The 24,279-nt window shown below is 37.0% G+C and overlaps 1 protein-coding gene across 2 annotated transcripts in view; it reads right to left on the minus strand.

Annotated features, from left to right (window-relative positions):
* Positions 1-9,237: 9,237 nt before the first annotated feature.
* The window catches only part of cad (caudal), a 28,228-nt gene continuing 13,186 nt past the window's right edge, over positions 9,238-24,279 (minus strand). Inside the window, exons 2-4 of one of the 2 annotated variants that reach the window (XR_010732788.1) lie at positions 19,963-20,478; positions 11,025-11,445; positions 9,238-10,728 (exon numbers count right to left, since the gene is read on the minus strand). Coding sequence is in view for 1 of the 2 variants with exons in the window: in XM_066290210.1 (XP_066146307.1) it covers positions 11,201-11,445; positions 19,963-20,458 (741 nt within the window). In the remaining variant the exon portion in view is untranslated. Of the gene's footprint in view, positions 11,446-19,962; positions 20,479-24,279 lie in introns of both variants that reach the window. The other variant, XM_066290210.1, reaches the window with a different exon arrangement.

Below are 24,279 nucleotides of genomic sequence, written 5' to 3' on the forward strand. Positions count from 1 at the left end.
TATGACATAGAAAATGAGTTAAAAGCGTTTCGTCTGATAAAGTACAACAACCTAATTTCGAACAAAAACAGGATAACTCCGTATAATATAGTAGAAGCAAGAAATTATTTAAACAAGAGGCATGAAGTTTGAATAAGCAGAGCAGCAACTATCCTGTGGGCTTCAAACAGCCCTGATCTTACCCTGATGGATAGTTTTTGATGGGACTACTTTTAACTAAAATTTATAACGATACTAATACCAACTTAAATGAAATAGATCAAATTGAACAGTACATTTAAAATTTAAATCAGAAAAACTTTAATTTTATCGGAAATATGACTTTGAAACTTAACACAGATCGTACGAAGAGTATGGACAAAATTGGTGGTCACATTGAATATTTGTGATTATTTTTGTTCCCGTTTTAAACTTAATTAGTTTGAGAGAATACGCTTCGCCATAGCTCAATATGGCGTCAATACAGACAAGCTCTTCTGCTAAGAATTTAACGCATTTTAACCCATCGACGTGCTCCATCCTCTTGCTCCTTAACCGCCGTGGGCTCACAGTGGCCCATCAAACACTTTAATTCCAAATAATTTATTCCGACTTTAATTTTGTTCGGCACGTGTTTGGACGCCTTTAAGTCTAGCAGGACGTAGGCAGCAGCTCCAAGTCTGCAGTGGTCTGTGTTGCCGTTTGTCCAGTAATTACGAGTATTTTGTCTTTGCGGTCTCAGTGAACACACTGAGTCCCGTGTGTAGTTTTTGTTTTAGTTTTAGCGTGTTTTGTCGAGTTCCTACATGTCTTAGAAAGGTTCGCTATGATGATCCTGATTTCGAAAGTGTATTAATTAGACGGGAGATCGAAATAGATGACGAAGCAAGTGAAAATGACGATCTTGGTGAGGACGATTATGAAGTTAGTGATCATGCTACGGGTTCGGAAGAAGAAGGCTCCAATAAGGATGAAGCTATAAATGAAAGCGCTGATAGTATTGTTCAAAAGCAAAATGACAATGCAGTACCAGGTGCCAAAAATGTTTATGGGAAAGATCGCCTCGAGTGGTCTTCGCAGACATTTTGCCCTCGTACTAGAACACTGAAGCATAACGTTATTCTTCTAAGTTGAGGACTTGCAGTTCTAGTGATTTTAAAATATTCTATCACATATTTTATGTGAACCACCTTAGATTGTTAGTAATAAGTGCAAAATATATTTTTTCGTTTTTTTAAATGGTAACCTGTACTCAGAACACTGATTTTGGTTTCTCGTTGTTAAAATACGAAAAATAAAGCACCTTATTTGTTTAACCGTACTTAATCATTATATTTACTGAACTGCAGTTTTGAACTCTAGTTTGAAAAGCATTATAACTTCTTCAATGTTGGCTCGTTTAGCATTAAAACGTATTTTGTCGAAAACTACGGCGTGAAATTCAGAGAACTTCGAAGCGTTGAAAAAAGAATTCGATGACCTTTAAAATAAGGTATCCCTTGACCCCTAATCTCATTTAAGATTTAAGGGATGCATCCGCCCCCAAGGGGTTGGAAGTGACAAAGATGAAAACAAGTGGAAAAGACTTCCCCTCTGAAATAGAAATCGACGGGTCCCAGCGTTTTTTTTTTTGTGAAAGCAATAGAGATGAGAAACCTGTCCTGTTTAGTTTTCGTTTGCCCACCCTGTATGAACAAATTCTCAAAATCAATTTGAACGTATAACATCCAACTACTGGGTGATATCAGGTTAAACTAATGTGCAGATAATGCAGCGGTTCCAGAACGAAGTACTGAGGAGTATCGTTAGTGCTTCGTCGTACTCCAGAACTTTCATCGTGACTTCGAGATGGAAACTGTAGAGAAGGGCGTGACCAAACTGGCAGAGTCACGAATAACGACCACTTCAAAATGTGAACATTGAGGCTATCCAGCTACTTTATAACACCAACCAGAAAAGGAGACTCAACGGATTGAAGCCTTTTTGGTCGGTGAAGTGATCGTGCTATTGCAAAAACAAAATATAGTGCTAGAGCACACACAAAGCTTATGTACGAGGATGGATCAAATATGATCTGGAATTTCTCTCGTGCAGCTAGTAGAACATCAGATGCGAGCTCCTATCTCTACCTAGGGGTACTAGGTAGTGATATCACAAGACCGCGCCTACGTTGCTTAGTCTTTACAGGACGCGTTTTTACGCAGCATCCTCACGAATGAACACGAGGTACACCTTCAGATTGCACAACGCATTGTTATAAAATTTCTTATATGTGGAGGTGTAAAATCAGCGAAAATTCTTCAAAAACTTAAAGCGCGGTTCAGAAAGACCTCTGTAACGAAAACGTAAGTGTACAAATGACATAAGTAATTTTTGGAAGGATGAGAAACTGTTGAGGATGAGTCTTGTGCTCCGACTACTGTGTCTTTTTGAGATTTCAAGGGATGTTTGCATATTGACTTTCTCTCTGAAGGTTAATGCAGCCTGCTTCTGGCTGACTAGAAGCTTGCATATCGTCAGAAAAGAAGAGAATTTTCGATCAGAAACATGATGCTGTTTGACAACAATGCGCGTCAAATCACGACGACAAATCATACAACCAACCTGACTAGGAAAAAATAGGAAAAAATTCACTGACTAATATTCGAAACCTCGCAACAGTCCGGATTTAGCTCCGTGCGATTATTACATTTCTGGCCCCTGGAAAGAGGGGAAAGCTTCGACAAAGATGCAGCTGTTGAGGACTACGTGCGCAATTGGTTGATGAGTGAAACCTTAATGAATGAAATTGAAAGTAGCAAATTACGTTGTTGCAAAATTACTCATTGATCAGAAATGATCAGACTGTAATGTAATAAATACCCCACTCGGGTGAGTTAAAAAAAAAGCATACATCACATCCAAGAGCTTGGATGACCTTTGAGATTTTTTTGTCCTGAACTATAGGAATGGGATGTCCAATCTAGACAACTGTCCATCACATAACGGCATGAAGAATCTGAAATTCATCAAAATTCATGCCACCTATACCAGTTCAAAACTGCAGCCATTAAACCAAGCAATAATTCACAATTGCAAAAATGGTTCTTCACATGGATAATGGTGGTCAAAACTTTCATGTAAATTGTTTAGATGCGGTGAACTTTATTCACATGTCATGGCAAAAACCTGAACCAGCAATACAGAACTGTTTTTTTCATAATGGGTTGCCTAAAAACCACCAAAAGGATTTCAGTTCCGAAGATAAACCTCCCTTAAGTGATTAGTTTGGAAGAATCGCAGATAGGGATAATACCCTTGATGATGAAAGAGTTGAAGTAGTGTCTCATCCAACCGATCCAACGTTGCACAATAACTCTGAAGACGTTGTACGTATTGATGGTGATATAATTGGTAAGAAGCTCTCAACAGATCAAGAAAATTTTAATTCAGTGCAAGTTCCAGGCAATAACAATGGCAGAGTTTTCAACATCATTCCGGCAGTATTGATAATCAAGGTATGGACAAAAGTGATCTAGCAGAACCATTGATTATGAATTTAGAAAAGAATATTTTCACCTTTCGCAATTTCTTAACAGCTTAATCAATGCAGAAATGTTCTTTAACGAATCATGTTTCACTGTAAGATTAAAGCAAACAAAAATGTATTTCTTTAAATGACGATTTATACCAAATACTGTATGTTTTATTTTAATGACCGATGTAATGAATGCACTTAAGTTTCTCTCTTTTGTTTTCGTTTATTAGCTGTAGTACAAGTTTTGTGTATTTTTTCCAGTTAGTCACGTCTACAACACAATGATACATCTATTGCATCACAGCAGATCACTGAACTTTGGTGATAAGAAAATCTTTTACGTGGCCCGTAGGGCTTCATTACAAGCGGGTATTACTGTATATCGAAAACCACTGGAGTAAACTCTGACTTATTATGTAGATATTTTTGGAAAGTGAAAAACTGGCGGAATCCAAATATGCATGAATATGTGGGTGGAAGGGGGGGGGGGGCACTTAAATTTAACTTAACGTTGATCGATTTTTTTTTCAAATTTATGTAGAGGATATTCATTGGTTTTTCCTAATAATATATCATGAAACTATTCGTCAATATACAGGGGTCTCTAATAGATCTGCACAAAAATTCTACCATAGATTTCTGAGGTGAAAACGTGACGATTTAACCTGATTTACCTTAGTCCAGAAGTGGACGGCTTTCAAAGGTCTGAACGTCAAAGCGAAGATTAAAAAAAGGAAAAATAATTAATTATTTAGTTTGTAATGCTGAACAAAATCTCATTTCAGGGGCTTTTGGGGGCAAAAAATCAGAGTCCGTTAATATTTCCGTTGCACATTGTAAGGGGCGCTGTCAGCGCTAGACGAACTCTCTTCAAAGAGGCGTCGCTTTTTTTATCGGTATAAAATTCATTCACGACTAAGTTTGTGTGTTCCTACATATTTCATGAAAAAAATGTGCATCTTAATGCAAATCAATACAGGCATCCCCTCATGAGATATTTAAAGTTCGAAGTTCGCTGCGTCTCTTGAAAAATAACTTTGAAGTACATGTTTATTCGTACAATGTAGCTAAATAAATAATACAAAAATTGATAATCAAATAAACGCAAAAAGATTATTTAGAAAACATAAGAATTGAAGATTAATTGGATGTTTCGGTTCCTTTCGTTTGAACGGTTAATGTGTATCTTATAGTCGTATTTCAAGATATGCGGCGACTTTTAAACTTCGAATATCTCAAGAGGGAATGCCGGTGGTTGCACTGGAATACCTTCTTTTCATAGAACATGACTTAACTAACCCGATCGAATTAAAGCCTCTTTAAAAGCAAAATATCTTTATTTTCTTCTACATGCGAGTACTTAGAATTATTAATATTGAATACCTGTGCTACGCTCGAGTTTTACTTTTCGCTTGTGCTTTTTGTCTGGTCAGCTTTCCCTCATATCAACGCAGCACCTAGACGTTTCGTAACTCATGTAGGAAAACAGAAATTTGGTCACAAATAAACTTTATACCAGGTTATAAAGAAGTTATGGACCTTTAAAAGAGTTCACCCGGCGCTGACAGAGTCCTCTACAACGTGCATCGAAAACGTAAACGGATTTTAATTTCTCGAAGCGAAAAACCCCCCCGTTGCGACATTTTGTTCAGACAGTACCATTACAAACCAAGTAATTGATTTTTTCTTCCTTTTTCAATTTTCACTTCGTTGTCCTGTATGTGTTCAAAACCATCCACTTTTAGAGTAGGAAAAATTTGGTTAAATCATTGCGTTTTCACCTCAGAAATCTGCAACAAAATTTCGTACAGACCTTTTAGGGACCCCTGTATAAATCTTTTATATAAGGGACCTTTTCCTAACTTTAACAATAAACTTGCAATAACTTGTCAAATTATAAAAGATATCCCTATCCATCACCATTTTTATAGCAATATACCCGGCATGACCAAATTTAAATATTGCTCATTTTCTCCAAAGATTGGCTGAACTGAAGCTTTTCCAGCCTTAGATTGATTAGAGCGTGCGCCCCGTGCCCTTTTTCGTTTTTTTTTTACATAATTCGAGGAGTAAGATTATTACTCTTTTCTCGTCGCCGATGACAAAATGGCACTAATCGCGGGCATCTTTAACCGATCAATAAAAAATCGGACACAGTAAATCGGTCGATATTTCAATCGTTCATGCCTAACTCGTGTCCCGAATTAAATTCATATTCTGATACCCACATTTCGTCATTTCGCCCTTTAAAGGGCCACTTTCACATGTCAAGAATAACTTGAAGATACTTGGCATTCCCATTTCTGATTGGATCGCCCCTCAGCTTAACTTTAAGGTCCAATCTTACCTGCACCTATAGAATTAGTTACAAGTAAGGCTTTCCTCTCACCATTTTGTAAATTTAATATAAGGGGTTCCATTAGTCTGAAATATTCTCAATGCGCCTAATGGGTCGGGATAAAGTAACATGCGCGATACTCGGTGTTCCGTGCATATCACTGCCCCCGTATGTTCTGGGTAAGAGTCTGCACAAGTTCTACGAAAGGACGAGTATGGGACAGGAAAGTACAAACGCTAAACTGCGAATGACGAGAAAAATATTGAAATAATGAAAAACTATTGAAGATAGAATTAAGCTTTAAATTTCTAAGTTTTTTTTAAAGATTTTTCAATAATTCCTTCTGCTACAATTTTTTTTCCATACCTTGAAATTGTTTTTTAACCTTTAACTTGGCATTCTACAAATTTATATTAAAATAACTGTCATAAGTAAGTTCAAGGCTCGGTTCAGCGTAAAAAAATTATTTATTGACAAAAACTAGAATATCCGTAGATTTGATCAGTTTCTATTCTACTCTTACGTCTGTTCCAAATTTTGTTTAAATTCTATTATATTCGCCATTTGCAAAAATCTCATATACGCACATCCTCAAAATCTAAAATGTCCTTTGATTTTGAACATGGGCGCATATGAGAGTTTGGCAAACGGTAAATCTAGAATTTCGAAAATATTGAGTTATCTTGACGTTATCTCCCAAGGAGCTCTTCATTTTCAAGGATGTGGCTGCAGGTGGTTTCTATTACAGCAGTGAAAACGCCTGTAGGTGCTCATATCTCAGCTTAATATCTCGAAAATCAGCCAAAAGATGGTTTCGGAAGTTGCTAGGGAAACTAATAGTATCTTTAGAGGATTCCAGCGTCTCCATCTCTGAGATACCCGTGTAATACCGCCCTGGTTTATTCCTATTCAGTGTGTACTTGTTTATTAAAGATTTTGTATTGTCAGAGGAAATTTGAGCTTCAGGGAACACGAAACAATTACTGGTGCTCTTTGCCTCCTCGATGCATATACAGGGTGTCTTAGTAACTCTGTTACAAAGCGTTATCTCCATTATACTCAGAAATACTAGAAAATATTTTAGGGACGAATTGTTTGGTTTGATGAGTGACTTGTTTTTACTAACCCCGGTTATGCCGGAAACCAATATCAACTTCCTTATTTCAAATAGAATACTCTACATATTTTTGCATTTCTAGATTATACTTATTAAAATGATTAAATAGTTATTAGATCTCCCTATTTTTAGATTTTACATTCGCATGCCATACATGGTTTTTGGCTGCGTAGAGCTTAGAAGCACGCCCGTAATTTCATTTATACACTTTTTTAAAATTTCCTTAAAAAGTCGTTCCTGCAAAATTTCAAATTTTCAACTATTTCGATAGCTAGTTTCATAAAGTTTTTATAATCATTCTTAAACAAAACTTGATAAAATTTTAATACCGTAAAGTCAATAGACACTAATTTCCAGTGGAACTTACACTTAACATTCCAGAACCGTTTTATTTATTTTACCAAAAACCAGCCATACTGCTTGCAGAACTAACAAAAATATTTCGAATCATTATTACTGAATATTAAAACTTGCAAATTTGAATGAGAATGGTGAATCGTCCAATAGACATGTTTGGTAGGAGAGCGTAAACGAAATTGCAGGTGTGCTTCCGAGCTTTAAGCAGCCACAAATCACATATTGCATTTAAGCGTAAGCTCTAAGAATATAGAGACCTAACGATTATTGAATCACTTTAAATTGTGAAATTTGAAAATTCAAAAATATGCAGGGTGTTCCATCTCACATAAGGAAGTTAACACGGATTTCCGGTATAACCAGAAGTAGTAAAAACGGTGAAGTCCCACTACGTCATGCGTTTCATCAAACCAAACCATTTACCCCCAAAAACTTTCGAGTATTTCTAATCATAACGGAGATGTCGCCTTGCAACATAATTACTGAAACACCCCGTATGTTGCCAAACTTCCTAAAAAGTGCAACACAACAGGGTGTGATAAAGTATTTGAGAAAACTCTATTTCTCCCGCATAGATTCCATGTTTAAACATCTGTAGAGTCGATACATAGCCACGTAAGTCTTCGCCGCATGTACTAGCCATATGCGCCCTGGAAGAATTGCGTTTTACAGGGTGTGACAGAACTTTCCTTTTATTCGCAAAATCAATTAAATTTTAATTTTCTTGGAAACCTCCAATTTTTTCAGTGCCTATAGAGCGTAAAACGACTATCATATTTGCTCTTGAAACCGTCACACCTGCAGCTCGTAAAGAACTACAAATAACCAGAATCTACATGACGGTGCAGAAGTTGCCGTTTATTCAAAAAATCAAAGTTGAACTTCAATTTCCATATTGTTGAATCCTTTTATAAAAAAAATCCAATTTGATTGAGTCTGTGAGGAACCGCAGTTTCCAATCTGTTTACGCCCATATCAAATCCTGTAGTCGGCCAGTGACTCTACAGCTCCTCTTTGAACTCCTCTAGCCATCACACAATAGCTGAACCAACCAAATTCTATAATGTGACACAAAATTATCGTGTGGTATTCGAAAAATGGTTTGTTGACGTCTCTGATGACTTTACATGTTTCTTCCTCTAAGAACGAAGAAGGAATTATTCTCTAAATAAGGCTTTATCCAATCACCAACTCTAGGCGTTATACTTAGTCTGGAAATGGTCTCTAACGAAAGAAATCTGAAATCGACAACTTCGTTACTCTCCGAGACTTCTGGTAGGGGATCTTGAGAAACGAACTTTGAAGACGCCCTATGATTTTTGAAGATTTTGTCTGAAAAATTCACGACAAAAACCTCATGAATGTCCTTAATAAAACAACTTTCTTCAGACACCCACGACACGTGCAAAAGATTTCTTTTTTAACCTGAACGCACCTACATAGGACTTTCGACTGCTGAGACTCTCGGGAAAACTTAGAAGAAACCGAATTAAGCGAATGGTCGTCTTCAGTGAGGGAATTGAGGTTCGTTAACGTGTTGCATGATGCTCAACGATACAATTTAAAACTTTTTAATATTATTCCTGATTGAAAATACTACAAAGACAGAAGCGCGGACTATTCCTGAATGTACATCTCTCCTCTCTTTGATGGCAGAGATACCACTTGAGAATCCTCGGAAAACGTATGAATCTCCTTTAGTAATAACAGTTATCGACCCACGCACTGGAAAATTTACCTCCCAAAAAGCTTAAAAGATTTTCAAAGTTGAGTATCAGTTGACACTAACGGATTTCTTCCAGTCTGAACTTAATCAGAAGATCGGAGAACAAATAAACTATAAATTATGATCAAGCTTCCCTGGCTGCGATAATTGGCGCGATAACAAACACATTTTAACATGGAAATGATGAAAAGAAATGCGATAAGTTGTATGTGAAATACATTTATTTCATTATTCGCTATAGCAATAAAATTAATCTCACGTGACCACGAGTACGTGTCGAAGGCCACAAATTCACACTACACGCTATCCCTACTATCTACAAATTATATAAACAAAGAAAAAATACTTACGAAAAAATATCCGGATGAAAATGCCGAATAACAAAACATCAATAATTGAAAAATCGAAGCACATTGTCCACATTAAATTCTCTTCGATTTATCAATGGTAACAGCTATTGGTAGTACAATAACTATTCTTACACTATACAGCAACTGTACAAGTGGTTGCTGTATATTGTATCAATAGTGCATTTATTTTTTTCTTATGTTTTCATAAGAAAAAAATAATTGCACTATAAATAAAAAATAATCCCACTAATTAATAACACAAACTTACATTTCTTGATTAAAAAATGTTGTAAGTTTGTTTTTAAAATGATAATCATAAGCCATCTACAAGACTCTTACGGGAGCACATTTTTACACTCCCATGAGAGTCCTAAGGACGACGCGAACTAAAATTAAAAAAATTGTTTAATCCAACAATAATTATTATTGTTGGATTAAACAATAATTATTATTGTTTCTTTCAGCCTGATCATGAATCATCATCCAGAATCAGACTATCGTTCATGTCAGGTTGTTCATGTTAAAATGAAGATTTTCAATTTCGCATGAACTACCTAACCGTGGACTTCAGTTAATAATACAAAAAAAAAATACAAATTATTAGCAACTTTGCAGAGTTGGACACACAAATTACCACCAACTCCGCGAAGTTGGTGGTAATTTGTATTTTGTTAAAGGCACTTTCATGCCGTTCATCGAGCACATGTATGGATCAATACACGTGTTTGATGAACGGCATGAAAGTGCTTTTAACAAAATACAAATTATTGACCGTTGACTTGTCCACAGCGTAGAATCACTATGTTTAGTGATTCTACGCTATGGACCCCTCTAAGAAAATAGTAGATTTTCTTAGGGGGGTCTTTTCCATAGGGGAACCCATAGGAGGGTCCTAGCTTATCGTAAGACGTGCTGATGTTTAGGAGAATGAGGCCAACCAATACCATTCTCGTTCTCAGTAGAAAACTTTTTAAGACCAACCGGAAAATTGATTATATACAACAGGCAGTGTAATGATCTACTCCCATGCAATATGGTGAAATGCGCACATGTTTAGCACATTGCATGGCACTTTTAGCGGGCATGCTAAAACTTGGTTCTTGTGGGTCCCATGTGAACCTAAGATTTCCGATAATAACGGAAATTCTAGGGGGCATATAAATTTTAGTATGCCCCCTAACAACCCCGAGCGATATGATAAACATACGTGCATTACATTATATTGCATGGGGCCAGATTAATACATGGCCTGCTGTATATAATCAATTTTCCGCCCGGCCTTATGAAGCCATCTACTGAGATCGACATTATTAGTTTGCCTCACTTCCATAAACACCGGCAGGCCTTCTGATAATTACAAAATTCTAGATTCTCATGGCACACACAAAAACCAAGTTTAGTATGCCCCCTAACAATCCCAACCAATATGATAAACACGTGCATTTTCACTATCTTGCGTGCTGGTAGATTATATACACGACCTACTGTATACCATAGTTGGTCGTGTATATAATCTACGAACATGCAAGATAGTGAAATTTGAATATACAGACATTCAATTGTCCGACAGGCCTTATGAGGCCTTCCACTGAGAGAGACAATGGTGTTGGTTTGCTATGCTTCCATAAACACCTACAGACCCTATGATAATGTAGAAACACTTCACCTTATGATATATATCTTCGCATAATAGATCTTAAATTACGATTAGGTGAAGCGTTCCTAGATAATCATCATAATCTTCATCATAATCCAGGATCATCCAAAATGATGTGTAATTCTAGATTATGGTGAAGATTATAAATGAATCAACTGTTTAATGTATGAACATTTCAATCTGGGATTTCTCTTCTACTCTTTTCTTGTTCTGCTTGCGTTCCTTGGCACGACGATTTTGGAACCAGATTTTTACTTGACGCTCTGAGAGACCAAGAGCATGTGCCAATTCAGTCTTCCTCCTGATGGTGATATATTTGTTAACCAAATTGAACTCCTTCTCCAGCTCCATTCTCTGATGATCTGTGTAGACAACGCGGTATTTGTCCTTCGTCCTAGTTTTTCCTGTAACAAAACATTTCGAAATGGAGGCTTTTCCGACAAAATGGCCGTTTTTTGGTTATGAATGAATCAACATTGACTATTGCACGTAACCTATTTATAAAATGGTTGAAGATGTCGCGCAACGCCCCTGCCCGCCCCCATCGTTCTCCTCCGACCCAAGATTTACCCTCATGGTGTATTTGCACTTCTGCTACAATATTCACGTTGTCAGGTGCTTGGAAGGGTTTGTTATCTCCTTCTACAAACATTTGCCGACATTTTTCATCTCACCGCCGGCTAATCCCCTTTAATCGTCGCTATCGACTCTTATCAAAGGTAAATGATACTAAAGCCCCGTTTGCCGCATTTTAAGTGCTTAGTACGAGACCGATTATTATTCAGACTTCGGATCTGGCGAATTCCAATTAAATTTCCATTAATCTGTTAATGTAGTGACATGTCAATGTATTTGTCGCAAGCTAAATATTTCCCAGGTTTTCACTGGTCATAGGTTCTTGCAACCGTTAAAAATCGCTAAAAGTGAACTGCAGTGCAAGCCGGAGAGTTACGAGGATTTACAAGGTGTTGTGCCACAGAAATGTGGTCTTGGAGGGTAATAATGATTAGTCCCAGTAATGCTATCGCAAAATCGTTCAGGCACGCATTCGATCTTCCCGATTAATCTTTAAAAGATTAATTAGACCAATCAGAAGTGAGAATTGCCGTGGTGATTTCAGGAGGAGGAACTATAAAGCTGAGTATTGTTTTAGATATACATCTGAATTTTGTACCATCACACTTCGAACTGGGTTACACCTTAAGCTTTGGAGAAAACGTTCGTTCTAGTACCGCAATAACTGATAAAAACAATAAAAGAAATATAATTAAAAATTGTTATTTGGTAGCGCTCGACGTTGCGGCAAAAATCGCACGTCCGCCTCTTACTTTTCTCCGCGTTGCAACAATCTGAGACCGCTGATTCGTCATCGTGCCATTTCGGAAACACGAACGAAAACGACGCGAAATTCCCGGTCCTGTCAAAGCAAATCGATTTTTAAAACTACGATTTTCACCTGATTTCAGCGGGGCACCATCCCCAACGAACATCCATTGCGTTTTTATGGAATTTACCCTCGATTCCGCGCAAACTTCTCTAAATTTCTTCTACGTTTTCCTTCGAAATTTTATATTTTCCGCGAGCGAAGCGGAAACAAACACGGAGACGCCATTACCGCTGACAACCGAAGCGTTATTGTTTTGTTTACAAAGCCTTCTCGACAAAAAGCGTCGCTCTCGAGAAACCACGTGTCAATTTGTTTGTATTTTGGAGAGGCAGAGCGATAAAATCCATGAATAAGAGCTGAGGAAAGACCCTCATTTGGAGCTAAATTATGAATTTGTGACCAGCCGCCATCACATATCATTAAAATCCAGAAAATGACGTACCGAAAATCTCGATATGCACCACGGAGATTATGCTCATGGTTTGGCTCTCACAGCGTCATCACCTTGCATAGCCAAAGGCGGTGTCCGCGAAATTCCGTGAAACACACCCACGGACATCAAAATTCGCAAAAATAAAAAATTCAAGTCAAAAACTACACTCTCTTCAGGGCCAAGGTGGATTTAATTAAGTACCCAGAATCCCATTTAAATTGGGGAGTGTATATGGACGCGAAACGTTTACAGGATGGGAATCATAATTCAAGAGGATTAACTGACTTATGGCTAGGAGATGCTGATAAACAATGTCTGGAACATACGTTTTTCTGAAAATCCGCCACCCTGTTTTTTAGATTACAGACAATATCTGAAGCCCATTTCGATAACACAAAAGTGGCAGATTCATTTGGAATCCCCTTGAAAAAATTACTATTTAAATCCGAACAGTTGGCCGAATCAAATAGAGCAATTTTTCAGGACAGTTAGAGACGTTAAGCGAAGAGAAAACTCGGCGCCAGGCGTCGTTGAGCAATCCTGTATCGTTGTGTAATTGCCATGGTGCGGTTCAGCCCCCGCAGTTTGAGGTTATGCGTCCCTAGGGCTCCATTGGCGCTATTATCCTGTGTCGTTTCAGGTCTCTGTGGCGGCAACTGGCTCTAACGGCCCTCTGTTAATTCCACATTCGCGATTTATGTAATATGTTTGTGTCGTCTGGGCAACCACTGAGATTCCTCTTTTTCCCTTTAAAACAGACCTAGAAATTTTGATGTCGCCAAGTGATAATGCTTATTGCTGAACCTTTATCCAACCTGAACTCTAGGTTTAACTCAATAAAACAATAATTGGTCATTATTGTCTCAAATAAAACTAACACCACCACTATAAACCCGTTAGTTCAAATAAAATCACCATTAAAGTGAAATCAAAGGTATCATAAAAGTAGTAGGTTTTCGTGATTTTATGCCTTCGTTCAGCCCAACCGATAAATCTCGTTTAATATTTCTACATACATGAACAAAAGCTTTGTTATGTTTTATTTTAATGATGTTGTAAAGTTCTTCTAGTTCAATAATCTCCTTAGCTACCTCGGGGGTGCATTTCAACTCCTGTTCTTATCCTACTTTTCAGCTTGTTTTTATCCTGTCATCATATCTTTGTCAGTGTTTTATGTTTTCGTGCATTGTAATTTATCTTGTCGAACACAAGTTGTGAGCCATTGTCGACACTGTCAGCCCATCTCTCAATGGATTTCACGCTAGCCAAACATCAAGCCACATTTTTCATGTCAGATACGCTAAACAGTCAATTAGGGGGTGTAACTGTGGCGAATCCAGTGTTTACATATTCTTGCTGGGGGCATGCTGTTCTTTACCTGTTAAAGGAACGGATTATGTTCACGGAAGAAGTTTGTTGAAAGCTAAGCTAAAGAGAAAATGATAGATTTATTAGTGGGAACACAACTAGTAGCTGAAAATTACGGCTGATTGAAAAACCACACAGGACACAAAAGAGACTTCTGACAGATTAAGTGGGGTGCACCCCATCTCTTCATGACCAATACCATTGTGAAAGAGATAAAATAATCTCAGACCTGCTGCAAACGAAGTTCACGGAAAGTTTAGAAGAACCGTTAAACGCCATTATCATGACTTTGGGTAGGTTCACGATTAACGTGTCCTGTTTTGGCCATCTTTTCTTTAATCGAATTCATTTTTCTTGATCAGTTTACTGCTAGAAGAAATAATATTTGGTGGCATGACTTTGTTGCCTAACAAGTTTCCTCGACGTCACTCCTATGCAAAACAATGGGATAAATTTAACAAATGATCGTTGCGGCGTTGCCATTTCAAAACGTAGGAATTCACTACTTCATTCACTAGGTGTGCATTATCAATGATATTTCCACACTAAAGAGGAAAATTGCATTTTCGTGTCTCTCGTACAAATCAAAAACCAAGCAACACACAAAAAACAACCAAACGAAGGGTTTTCTAGTTTAATTTACGTTTAAATTTAGAATATTTATCGTTTATGCAGGAGTTAGTACAATAAATAGGAAATAAATCTGCTTTGCGGCCATTCCACTAATTTTCATAAAAGATAAGACAAAGAAGAATTTGAGACGAGGAGCAGAGATACTTCAATATCCCTACCGACATTAATCACTAATATATTGTTTATCTAAATTAGAATAGAATTTTGAAAAAAGTACCTATCAGGGGGTATACTCACATATGTGTGATGCGTATAACAATAGCTTTTTTTTATATCTCCTATATAGAATAAGCAAGTAATCCCAGAAAGAATGAATCTTCACATTTACATTTTTGATTGTTTTGAAGTCTCACTTGTATTCACAGGCTCATAACTCAAATTTCTTTCAAATGAGAAGCCCACTATATCCGATGATTCAAATCTGCGATTCATTACGAATATTTCGAGTAAAAATTTACAATTTGCAATATAATATCTTATAGTGAATATACGAGTAGTTCCAGAATGTTTTCACATTTTTGATCAATTTTGAACTCGTCATAAATGGACTACGCCGATGAAACACCCCGTGTATTATTTGATAGTTGAATTCTGCGACTCATCACAAATACGTTAAGTAGAAATTTGTTATATTTGTTAGAGAGAATAGGTGACTAATACCGAGATTTACGAAACTCGAAAAAAGTTATCGTCACCATTCCGTGTGCTGACTTTGTCTCACATTTCAAAATCACCGAAATGCACAAATAACAGATTGAATAATGCCACAAAACCAGGGAATATGTAGATTATAAACGTTCTAAAATAATTGAAATTGAGTCAGTAAGGTATTTTGTTATTTTCGTGTGCAGATTAAACTTTGGCACATATCGACACCTGATAGGCAAAAACCATGATCTATCTGATCTTATCTAATAATCTACATTCAGTAATGGCAATAAACGAATAAAATTGGGGATTAGCAAAAATTCGTAAGTGTGCGCGGGAATGAACATTGCAAAAATACGTGATGCCTTATTAACATCTTTAAAAAAAAACTTTAATATTAATTTTATTAATTTGTGCTTAATTGGTATGTTGCTTATCGTTGAAATAAATACCCTCTCTATCCCCTAGAGCCTGGTTTGGCTGGATCTCCTTGTAAATCAACCTTAAGCTCTGGATGGCGTTAAGTTAATTAATCTCAGATAAGACCTAGTAACGATTACTCCAGACAGGGTAACCACCAATAACAGCAAATAATGTTCTATTGCTTAACATTTTCTGAATCTTTGGCTATTAACGAAGGAATTCCCGTTAATTAGCGATAACACATTTTGACAACACTGATTTATTGAATAAGAGTGCGTAATACCGCCTCGAGGTAACCATAAAAGCCAAATAGACATTAAGAAGACTTAGAGTCCGGGCCATAAAGCGTTCTGGTTGGCCCTTTATGGCGCTAGCCCGGACCAATCTCTTCGTTTGATACCCGGCCCGGAATTTTATAGGGGCCAGATTCCTCAACTTTTATAGCTTTGCATGTTAAAAGAGGTTTTGTACATAGGAGCGGCTGTGGCACATAAAACGGTTATTTCTTACTGTGAGGGTCAATTCCGTGATTATGTTTTTTAACACGTAATTATTAAGTCGGTTTTTATTGTTAGTTGAAATGCTGCGGCTTTTAATCAGACATTTTAATAAATATGTCACGATCAAAGATTTGGGAGAATAGAGGCTTAAGATTTGAGTGATGGGCTGAGCGCATTTGACCCAGGTACATTAAAAAGTTTGACATAGTATCCAGAAACACATTATGCTCAACATTCATAAATAGCGTTGTAAACGAAAGCATTTTCCTACAGAATTAGTGATTCTCCTCAATGTGCGGGTTTTTGGATACGACTGAATGGTCGAGCGCATAGACTCCAAAAAGGAAAGTATGGCATAGTATCCAGAGTGTCAGAAACACACAATACGCAACATTCATCAACAGTCCTTCGAATAATAGCTTTTCCCTACCGAATTGACATTTCCTCCCGCTGTGCGAGATCTAGGTCAAATGGCCCCTGTCCCTAACTCCATGGATAGGAGCTACGTTCTCTAGTTAAATGCAGCTGAGCTTTTTCCTTGAAAAAAATCACCTTTAATGCTACAGAGAAAGTCTTTTGCAAAAATGAGCATCACTCCTGCTTTTTAGGTCGGATTAATGGAGCCTAGCGTAACCTCAGATATGACCGCGACATTGCAGTAGTTCATCTTAGGCAACCAGGAATACTTTTTTTTCTATTTTTTTACTTTAGGATCCAGTTTCCATTTTGTGACGTATGTTAAAGTGCGATTGAGCGCTAATTAAATAATATTTTGATATTTTAGGCGTAGCAGCTGTAGATATAAAAACAAAGCATTACAGGTATGCACACTGTACACCCTTGTCCCCAAATATTTTAACATATTTGCGTTACATCCGGTATGATAACAGCACCAACTCGAGGACAACATTGAACATCTTGTAATAGACTTCCTGAGACTAAACAAATAAAGTTTCGTGTTTAGCCAGTGTTCGTTGCTTTTTAGCAAATTTGCTTTTGTGTTGAGACACGTTTAGCTACAGCTAAGTTTGTGGTTTCCAAATATTGCCTTAATTAAATGTAGGAAAATTTACCGACGAAAAACTCGTCGACTGGAAGATTCGTTGGATTCAGTATTCGGCAGATGTTGTAACATTCGGCAATGTTGGTACTGAATTTTGACAATCGTGACGAAAAGATTTTTTATCATATTTTTGATGTTGGCACTAACTTTTGACAACTGACGATTTGGTGACTTCACATATGTGGTAAAAAGGCGACTATAAACCTGTGCGCAAAAGGCAATATTGATTACCATGTAAAACCTGTGCACTCTCAAATGATAAAAAGAATGTCAAGCACGGGCTGTCAATTAATAATGATCTGTCTGCCATCTGTGATTGTCAAATCACATGTTCAATGTGTTTTTACCTAATTTAGAGTGAGGGCCAAATCGCCGTTAGGCCAAAAAGGCCCAATTTTATTTTAGGGGTCGTTCCGCATTTACCCTAAACATGACGAAAATCGGTCAAAGACATCTCTATTGGTTTTTTTTGTCGATTTTGACCAAACCGTCAACAAATTTTACAACTATTATCCCTTCGGCTTTTATCAAAGGGCAGACGCCTAGTTTGACAAAGGCTGGCAATAAAACTGTTTGTTGTAGATATTCATGTCTTATTTTGACTTTAGGGCCCAACCTTTTTATTGTGAGATGATGGATGAATGTCTTGGACCATTTGCATAATGGTTTATACCTGCAGTGCAATGAAAGTGAGAGAGTGCATCATTCAAGGATGAGCAATTTGTCACACGCAGTTGGTACTAAAAGCCACAAAAATACTTTAGATGGACAGGTAAGAATGTGTTAATTGCTAAGTCGCTACTTGCGAATTTTCAAAAATATGAAGGTTTCACAATATTTTAAATCTGATTGATTTAGAGTCCAAATTACTACCTTGTTAAGCGAGTAGGATAGACAAATCACAAGTATCATAATTATGAATTTGAAAAAACTACCAAAAATAGCAATAAATTAAGCGCCTTTATTGGCATCATAACTTTGAATTGAAGGTACTAATATTAGTAGTGCAAATAGATTGTGTGAGAGTTATAAAAGTATATATGGAGAAACTTCATAAAACAATAAAATTTATGAACTAAGAGCAATTTATATTCTTGAATCCTTTATTATCATATTCGGAGATTTGTGGATTTGTCGAATTTCACATGTGCATGAGAGAAAATATAGGCGACCAACGATTTTAGTGGAGTGAAGGTATAGAGCCGGAGTTTACTATAAAAGTTCCTCGCATCTCGGGGAAAATAAGTATATTCTTTGTCAATATCTCATTAACTCTTAAAACTAGAACATTTTCATCAAGAAAGTTCCTGTTTGAAAATATGGGAGACCTCCACAAGATATAATCACCCAAATGAAGAAGCATACTCTATCAGACAGTTTATAGACGAATAGTAGATGTGGCTAACTGTATCCAGAGCCCGTTTTGAGATATGCGGAGTTTTTACCAAGAGGGAACTTTTTAATTTAACTAAAAATTGTGTTTTTTATCATGCATTTTGCCATTTTTTGACTTGCAAAAGACCATGTTTTTCATCGTTCATATTTTTGTTAGGTCCGCCGGTTTTTACCAGTGTTTTAAGTAGCCATTACGAACCGAACATAAACGTTAGAAATTCAGTTTTAGGGCAAAATCATCATTAAAATAGCCATCGCGTGATCTATGTCCAATTTGATTGATTTAGACGAGACAATTAAAATTCCAGAGTTGAAAATAGAATTTTCGCTGTTTTAACTTTCTTACATCTCCTTTGCTCAATTTATACGATCAATGTGAAACAGACCTAAATCGCCAAATTCATCAAATCGAGCTTTGAATAAGGAAAATTAGCAAAATTTGTGCGTTAAAATGTTACATTTGTCCAGGTAAGTTGCAATCAAAAATTTGAACAAATCGAATAAAATTATAAATTTAAATAATCAAAATTCCAATAAGAATAATGAAGACCCCACCAAGACATCATTTTCCGCATCCCTGAATTACATTTTTACGTTCAAAAATATGTAATTGATCTATAAAAGTTGAAAATAATTCATAAAGACCCGATTTAAACAGTTTCATTGCGAAGATCATCATTGTTGAAAATCGGTTTACGTGAGCCTGAGCAATGATCATAAATGCACCACATGCATACAAAATCTAATCATTTGATTTGACTAATGATTTATTTCGATTATTCGAGCTGGAAGGCTTGAAGAATAGAAGATTCTCGACTACCCAATTTGGCATTGAGTCTTTGCCCTGAACTGATTGACCGCGAACGGAACAGAGTTTAATTGCAGCCTCTTTAAACTGATTAATAGCGCTATTCAGTTCTCTAAAATTTGTCTACACCTGCATATAGAGAAGGTGGAGGAGGCGGTGGAGAAGGGCCAAAATGTGGGCCGTAAGAGTTATAGAGTGGTTAATGAAGTTGTAAAATCACAACTTTTACTATAATTTACGAAACAAAAAAATTCATTACTTACCAGGATTGGGGTGACTCTGGTAGCCATTTTTCTTAATCCACTCGAACGGCGACCTTGCCGGCGGCGGCCTCACATGGGTCGCCACCTGCTGCTGCGGGGGAGTAGAATTCATGCAGGATCTATTGGGACTACTCCCGACGCTGCTACCCGAAGATCCCATCGGAGAGGTTGGGGGATGTTCGCCATTTCCATTAGTTGGGGCACCACCATGAAAATGGGGCATGCCCATCCCGCAATCGTTGTAAGGTAGAAAATGATCGTGCAGTGGAATGTGAAATCCCACTCCACGATCATTTTCACCACAATGATTGGCGAAATCGACTTGATGAAGCACTTGTCGGGACTCCTCTTGCTGTAGAAATGCTGGATGAGTGTTCAATTGGCCCCCTTGAGAGTACGCGGCTGGAGCGTACCACGAATGCATGTGGTTATTGTTATAGTTCTGAACAGCTTGTTGGCGGTACATGTCAGGGTGGTCAAAGTACGTAGATGTCATCTTTGTCCATGTGGCGCGGACTAAAATGTATAAAAGCACTTAATGTCCTTATTCCTTCACACTCCGTATGGTACAGTTCACGATATAACGAAAGACCCAAAATGCAACACTAAATAGTCTTAATTCCCGAACTAACGAAAAATTCACAAGTTGGTACCGTGTGCGCTTTAAGCTTCGCCGATCGTCAACAAGTAACGACGGATGAATACACTCAAGCTGGCGACGGCAAAAATCTAACGGGCACAGGTCCTGATAGGGACCAAAAGAATGGAGGGGCGGACTCGGAGGGTGATGGCGACCAATCAACGGAGCTGCTTCGGAACATGGCTGCAGAGGACCCCTTGCAGCCAATACAGAAGGCGGACCTTCAAGCTGGCGTTACAACTTTGTTATTAGGAAATATTTAATTAATCGAAAAGTCTAATCTGGTGCCCTGAATGGTGTTTTTGTTAACTGGAGGTGTTAATGTATGTGTGACGGTTGAACCGATGGAAATCTCTTCGATTAAGGAATGCCATTCGCGTAATTTTATATGGCCGGTGTTGATTTTTGACTATAAAGAGATGAAATTAAATCGTTATGTAGTCAAAAATTGACAATAAAAATAATAGTAATAATAAATCTTTGTTTGGAAATTATGTAAGAACGTAAAGTGAAATTAAGCCGGCAAAAACAGCTTTTCCTTAGAAAATTAGCACCTTCCTAAGTCGTGTACCATACGCCCGTGGACTACATGCTAATATAGATTCAATAAACGCTTTTTATGCCAATGCAGCACTCGATGACCTCACGCATTTATTAATGTTATGTGATATATGTGAAAGATGTATTAATGTACGGGGTGTCCGGATATTACGTTGAAATATCTTAGGAGGTGATTCTAGAGATTAAAATAATTTTAAAAAGCCCTTATAAACATATCCCAAATATTGCTTCTTAAAGGCGCTAGAACTCCTTAAAGGGGAAACCCCGATGACGGTTTTTTCGCAATACTTTTGAAACGGTTAGAGCTGAAATTATGAAATTCAGTTTATCGTATTAAAATGGGATGCGAAAACTTGTGTTATGTTCATAATTGCAGATTTTGGTCACGGGCGGTACATAAAGGGGGTCTCCTACGTAAATGCCGTCCTACATTTTTTCCTTTATAATATTTCTTAATTTTTCACATCAAATTAATGAATTGCAAACATTTTTATGTGAAAAGCTTCTCTTATTTCATCTCGTTAGGATATACCATTTTCCAGAAAAATTAGTCCTTATAAACCGATTACATGAACTTCGAAATCTGTGAAGAAAGGAATTAGAGGATCCATTGCAACGAACGGAGATCATTTTTAACATTTGCTATGAATAAGTTATAAATTCGTAATAATCTTAGTCTTGCCATTGCTGACTAATAAAAAAATATTGCTGTCAGAAGGATGCTTACTATGTTCATTAAGATGCATTTCGATGTCCATGTAATAGTGCTTCGATTCATAAAAAAACATTTTTCTAGAAAAAGGCGTATCCTAATTAAATAAAATAAGATAACCTTTTTTACTTAAAATTATTTGGGATTCAGTAATTTGATTTCAAAAATTGAAAAATGGCGCAAACAACAAATTTAGGACGACATTTACATAGGAGCCCCCTATATGTGACTCCCGTGACTAAAATCTACAATTATTAACGCAAAAAAACGTCTTTCCATCCCATCTTATTACGGTATAGTGAATTTCATAATTTTAGCGTGAACTGTCTCGAAAGTATTGCGGAAAAAAACATCTTGTCGTGTCTTTTAAAGGGATTCCAGCTCGTTTAAGAAACAATTTTCGGGGTGTCTCTATTAGAACTTTTTTTTATTATTTTAATCTCTAGAATTACCTGCCAGAATATCTAAACGCTTTTTTCGGACACCCAGTACACAGCTAGAATCCTGCTTGGAATGCCACCATGTATTTTGTAATATGCTTATCAATTTCAAGATTTGTAAAGTACATTTTACTCTATAAAATCACAAATGTATAAAGTAAAACGAGTATGAAAAACCCCATTGATTTTTCAAGACTTTCATTATTTTTCTATATTTACCTTAGTTAAAGTGCTGCTTAACGCGCCACTGTTCATATAGCAAATTGTTTATGCATTTCAGCACTTGTAACAAACATGGTACTCTACAAACTCACCAAATTGTGACAGTGTGAGTTGATTCTAAAAGAGGTTGCAGAATTTCTTTTTTATACCTATATTTTACTCAGTTATAATCCTGTTTGGGATCCCATTATTTATGTAAAAGTCTGTTTATAAATATCAGTGGTTATAGAGAACATTTTATCCTACAAAACTACATAAAAATCATTGACGTAAATGGACTGAGAAAGAAGTTATGCATTTTTTGAAGAGGCATTTCCAAGGGCCCCCCAATCCCGACATGGAATTTTCCACCATTCAGATCTCATTAGCGGATCCTGGCCTTCTAAGTCTGAAAGAGGGACCCCAATGTTCCAGGTTCTTATTTTGAAAGAAAAACGATGTGCGTTCCAGAAGATAAATTTAACATCTTCTGGCGAACCACTAACTCGTTAAGGCCTTTATCTTTTTCATACAAAACTAGAGTTTGTCGCAAGTGATTTTCAAAGTTACCGCGACATACTATCTGCAGATTATCTAACGTTGGATATCTTGATTAAGCCCTTATCGAATAGCAAACGAAGTTTCACTAACATTCAGTGTTCCATAGCACAGTGTTATCAATGTAAAGTTCCAAAACCTTGGCCGATGTTGATAAGCGGAAATTGTCCTTTATTAATGGTAAATTCAACAGATACGCAGTACCTCTAATTGTGAACAAAATCTACTATGTTTGCTGTTAATGTAATATTCATCTATGTTCACCAAATCAAGAAAGTTATTTATGTAAACGATGAACTGCAACAATTCTAGGACGCACCCCTGTAGCGTTCTTACGGAAATCTCATTTTTGCTAAAGAAAGCAGGACGTGAGGCCACCACCGTTAGTCCTTCCCGATTGACCCACCACATCAAATCCATTTGTAATTCATTTCCACTTACTCCGTACAGGGTGTTAGTGAAATAAGTTTCGTAAATTTAACCAATGATTAAGAACATCATTGGAAACAACAAAGTTCCTTACAACTGAGTTCGAAAACCTAATAAGTAAAAAAACAAATTTTAATTAGTAACCAAAAAACTATGATAAGCTTAAAATTTGAGAAAAATGGTGAAAACCCCACTTGACAGTTGTTAATTGTTTCAGTGTGTAAGAAAAAAGTTTAAATTATTCAGCATTAACATTAATAAACGCACTTTAAAACTTAATTAAAACTAACAATACGATCAAACGGCAAAAGTAACTTTAAGCGGCAACGCCACACTGAACCCTTGAAACCTATCCCTTTAAAGGGTCGGCCAAGTTAATTTGGCAGGTAAAGCGATAAAGCATTGGATGCGCTGTAAACAGGTTAGTTCCGGTTAGTTACTGTGCTAATATGTAATGTAGCTATTTGCGTCGCGTTACTCTGTGACCTTCTGCACTTTATCGCAGCTCATCCGACATATTTTTCTATACAAAGACGCCTGGCACCCATTAGTATAGTAGTGCTCATTAGAGCCCAGTGAGAAGGGACAAGATAAAACCACCCTTAGCTTTCACAGTTGCCACGAACTGCATGTTGTTCCATTCTTTTAATATTTTAGTGTGACCTCGTTCTTTGTTCGAATGCTTCCTCTGTCATTACGCGCAACACCTCACCCTCAAACATAATTTGTGTGAGCCCTACGTGAATCCATGTCGAATTATTAACAGTACCCACGTG

This window comes from Euwallacea fornicatus, chromosome 15 (genome assembly GCF_040115645.1).
Source record: "Euwallacea fornicatus isolate EFF26 chromosome 15, ASM4011564v1, whole genome shotgun sequence".
NCBI classification, from domain to species: domain Eukaryota; kingdom Metazoa; phylum Arthropoda; class Insecta; order Coleoptera; family Curculionidae; genus Euwallacea; species Euwallacea fornicatus.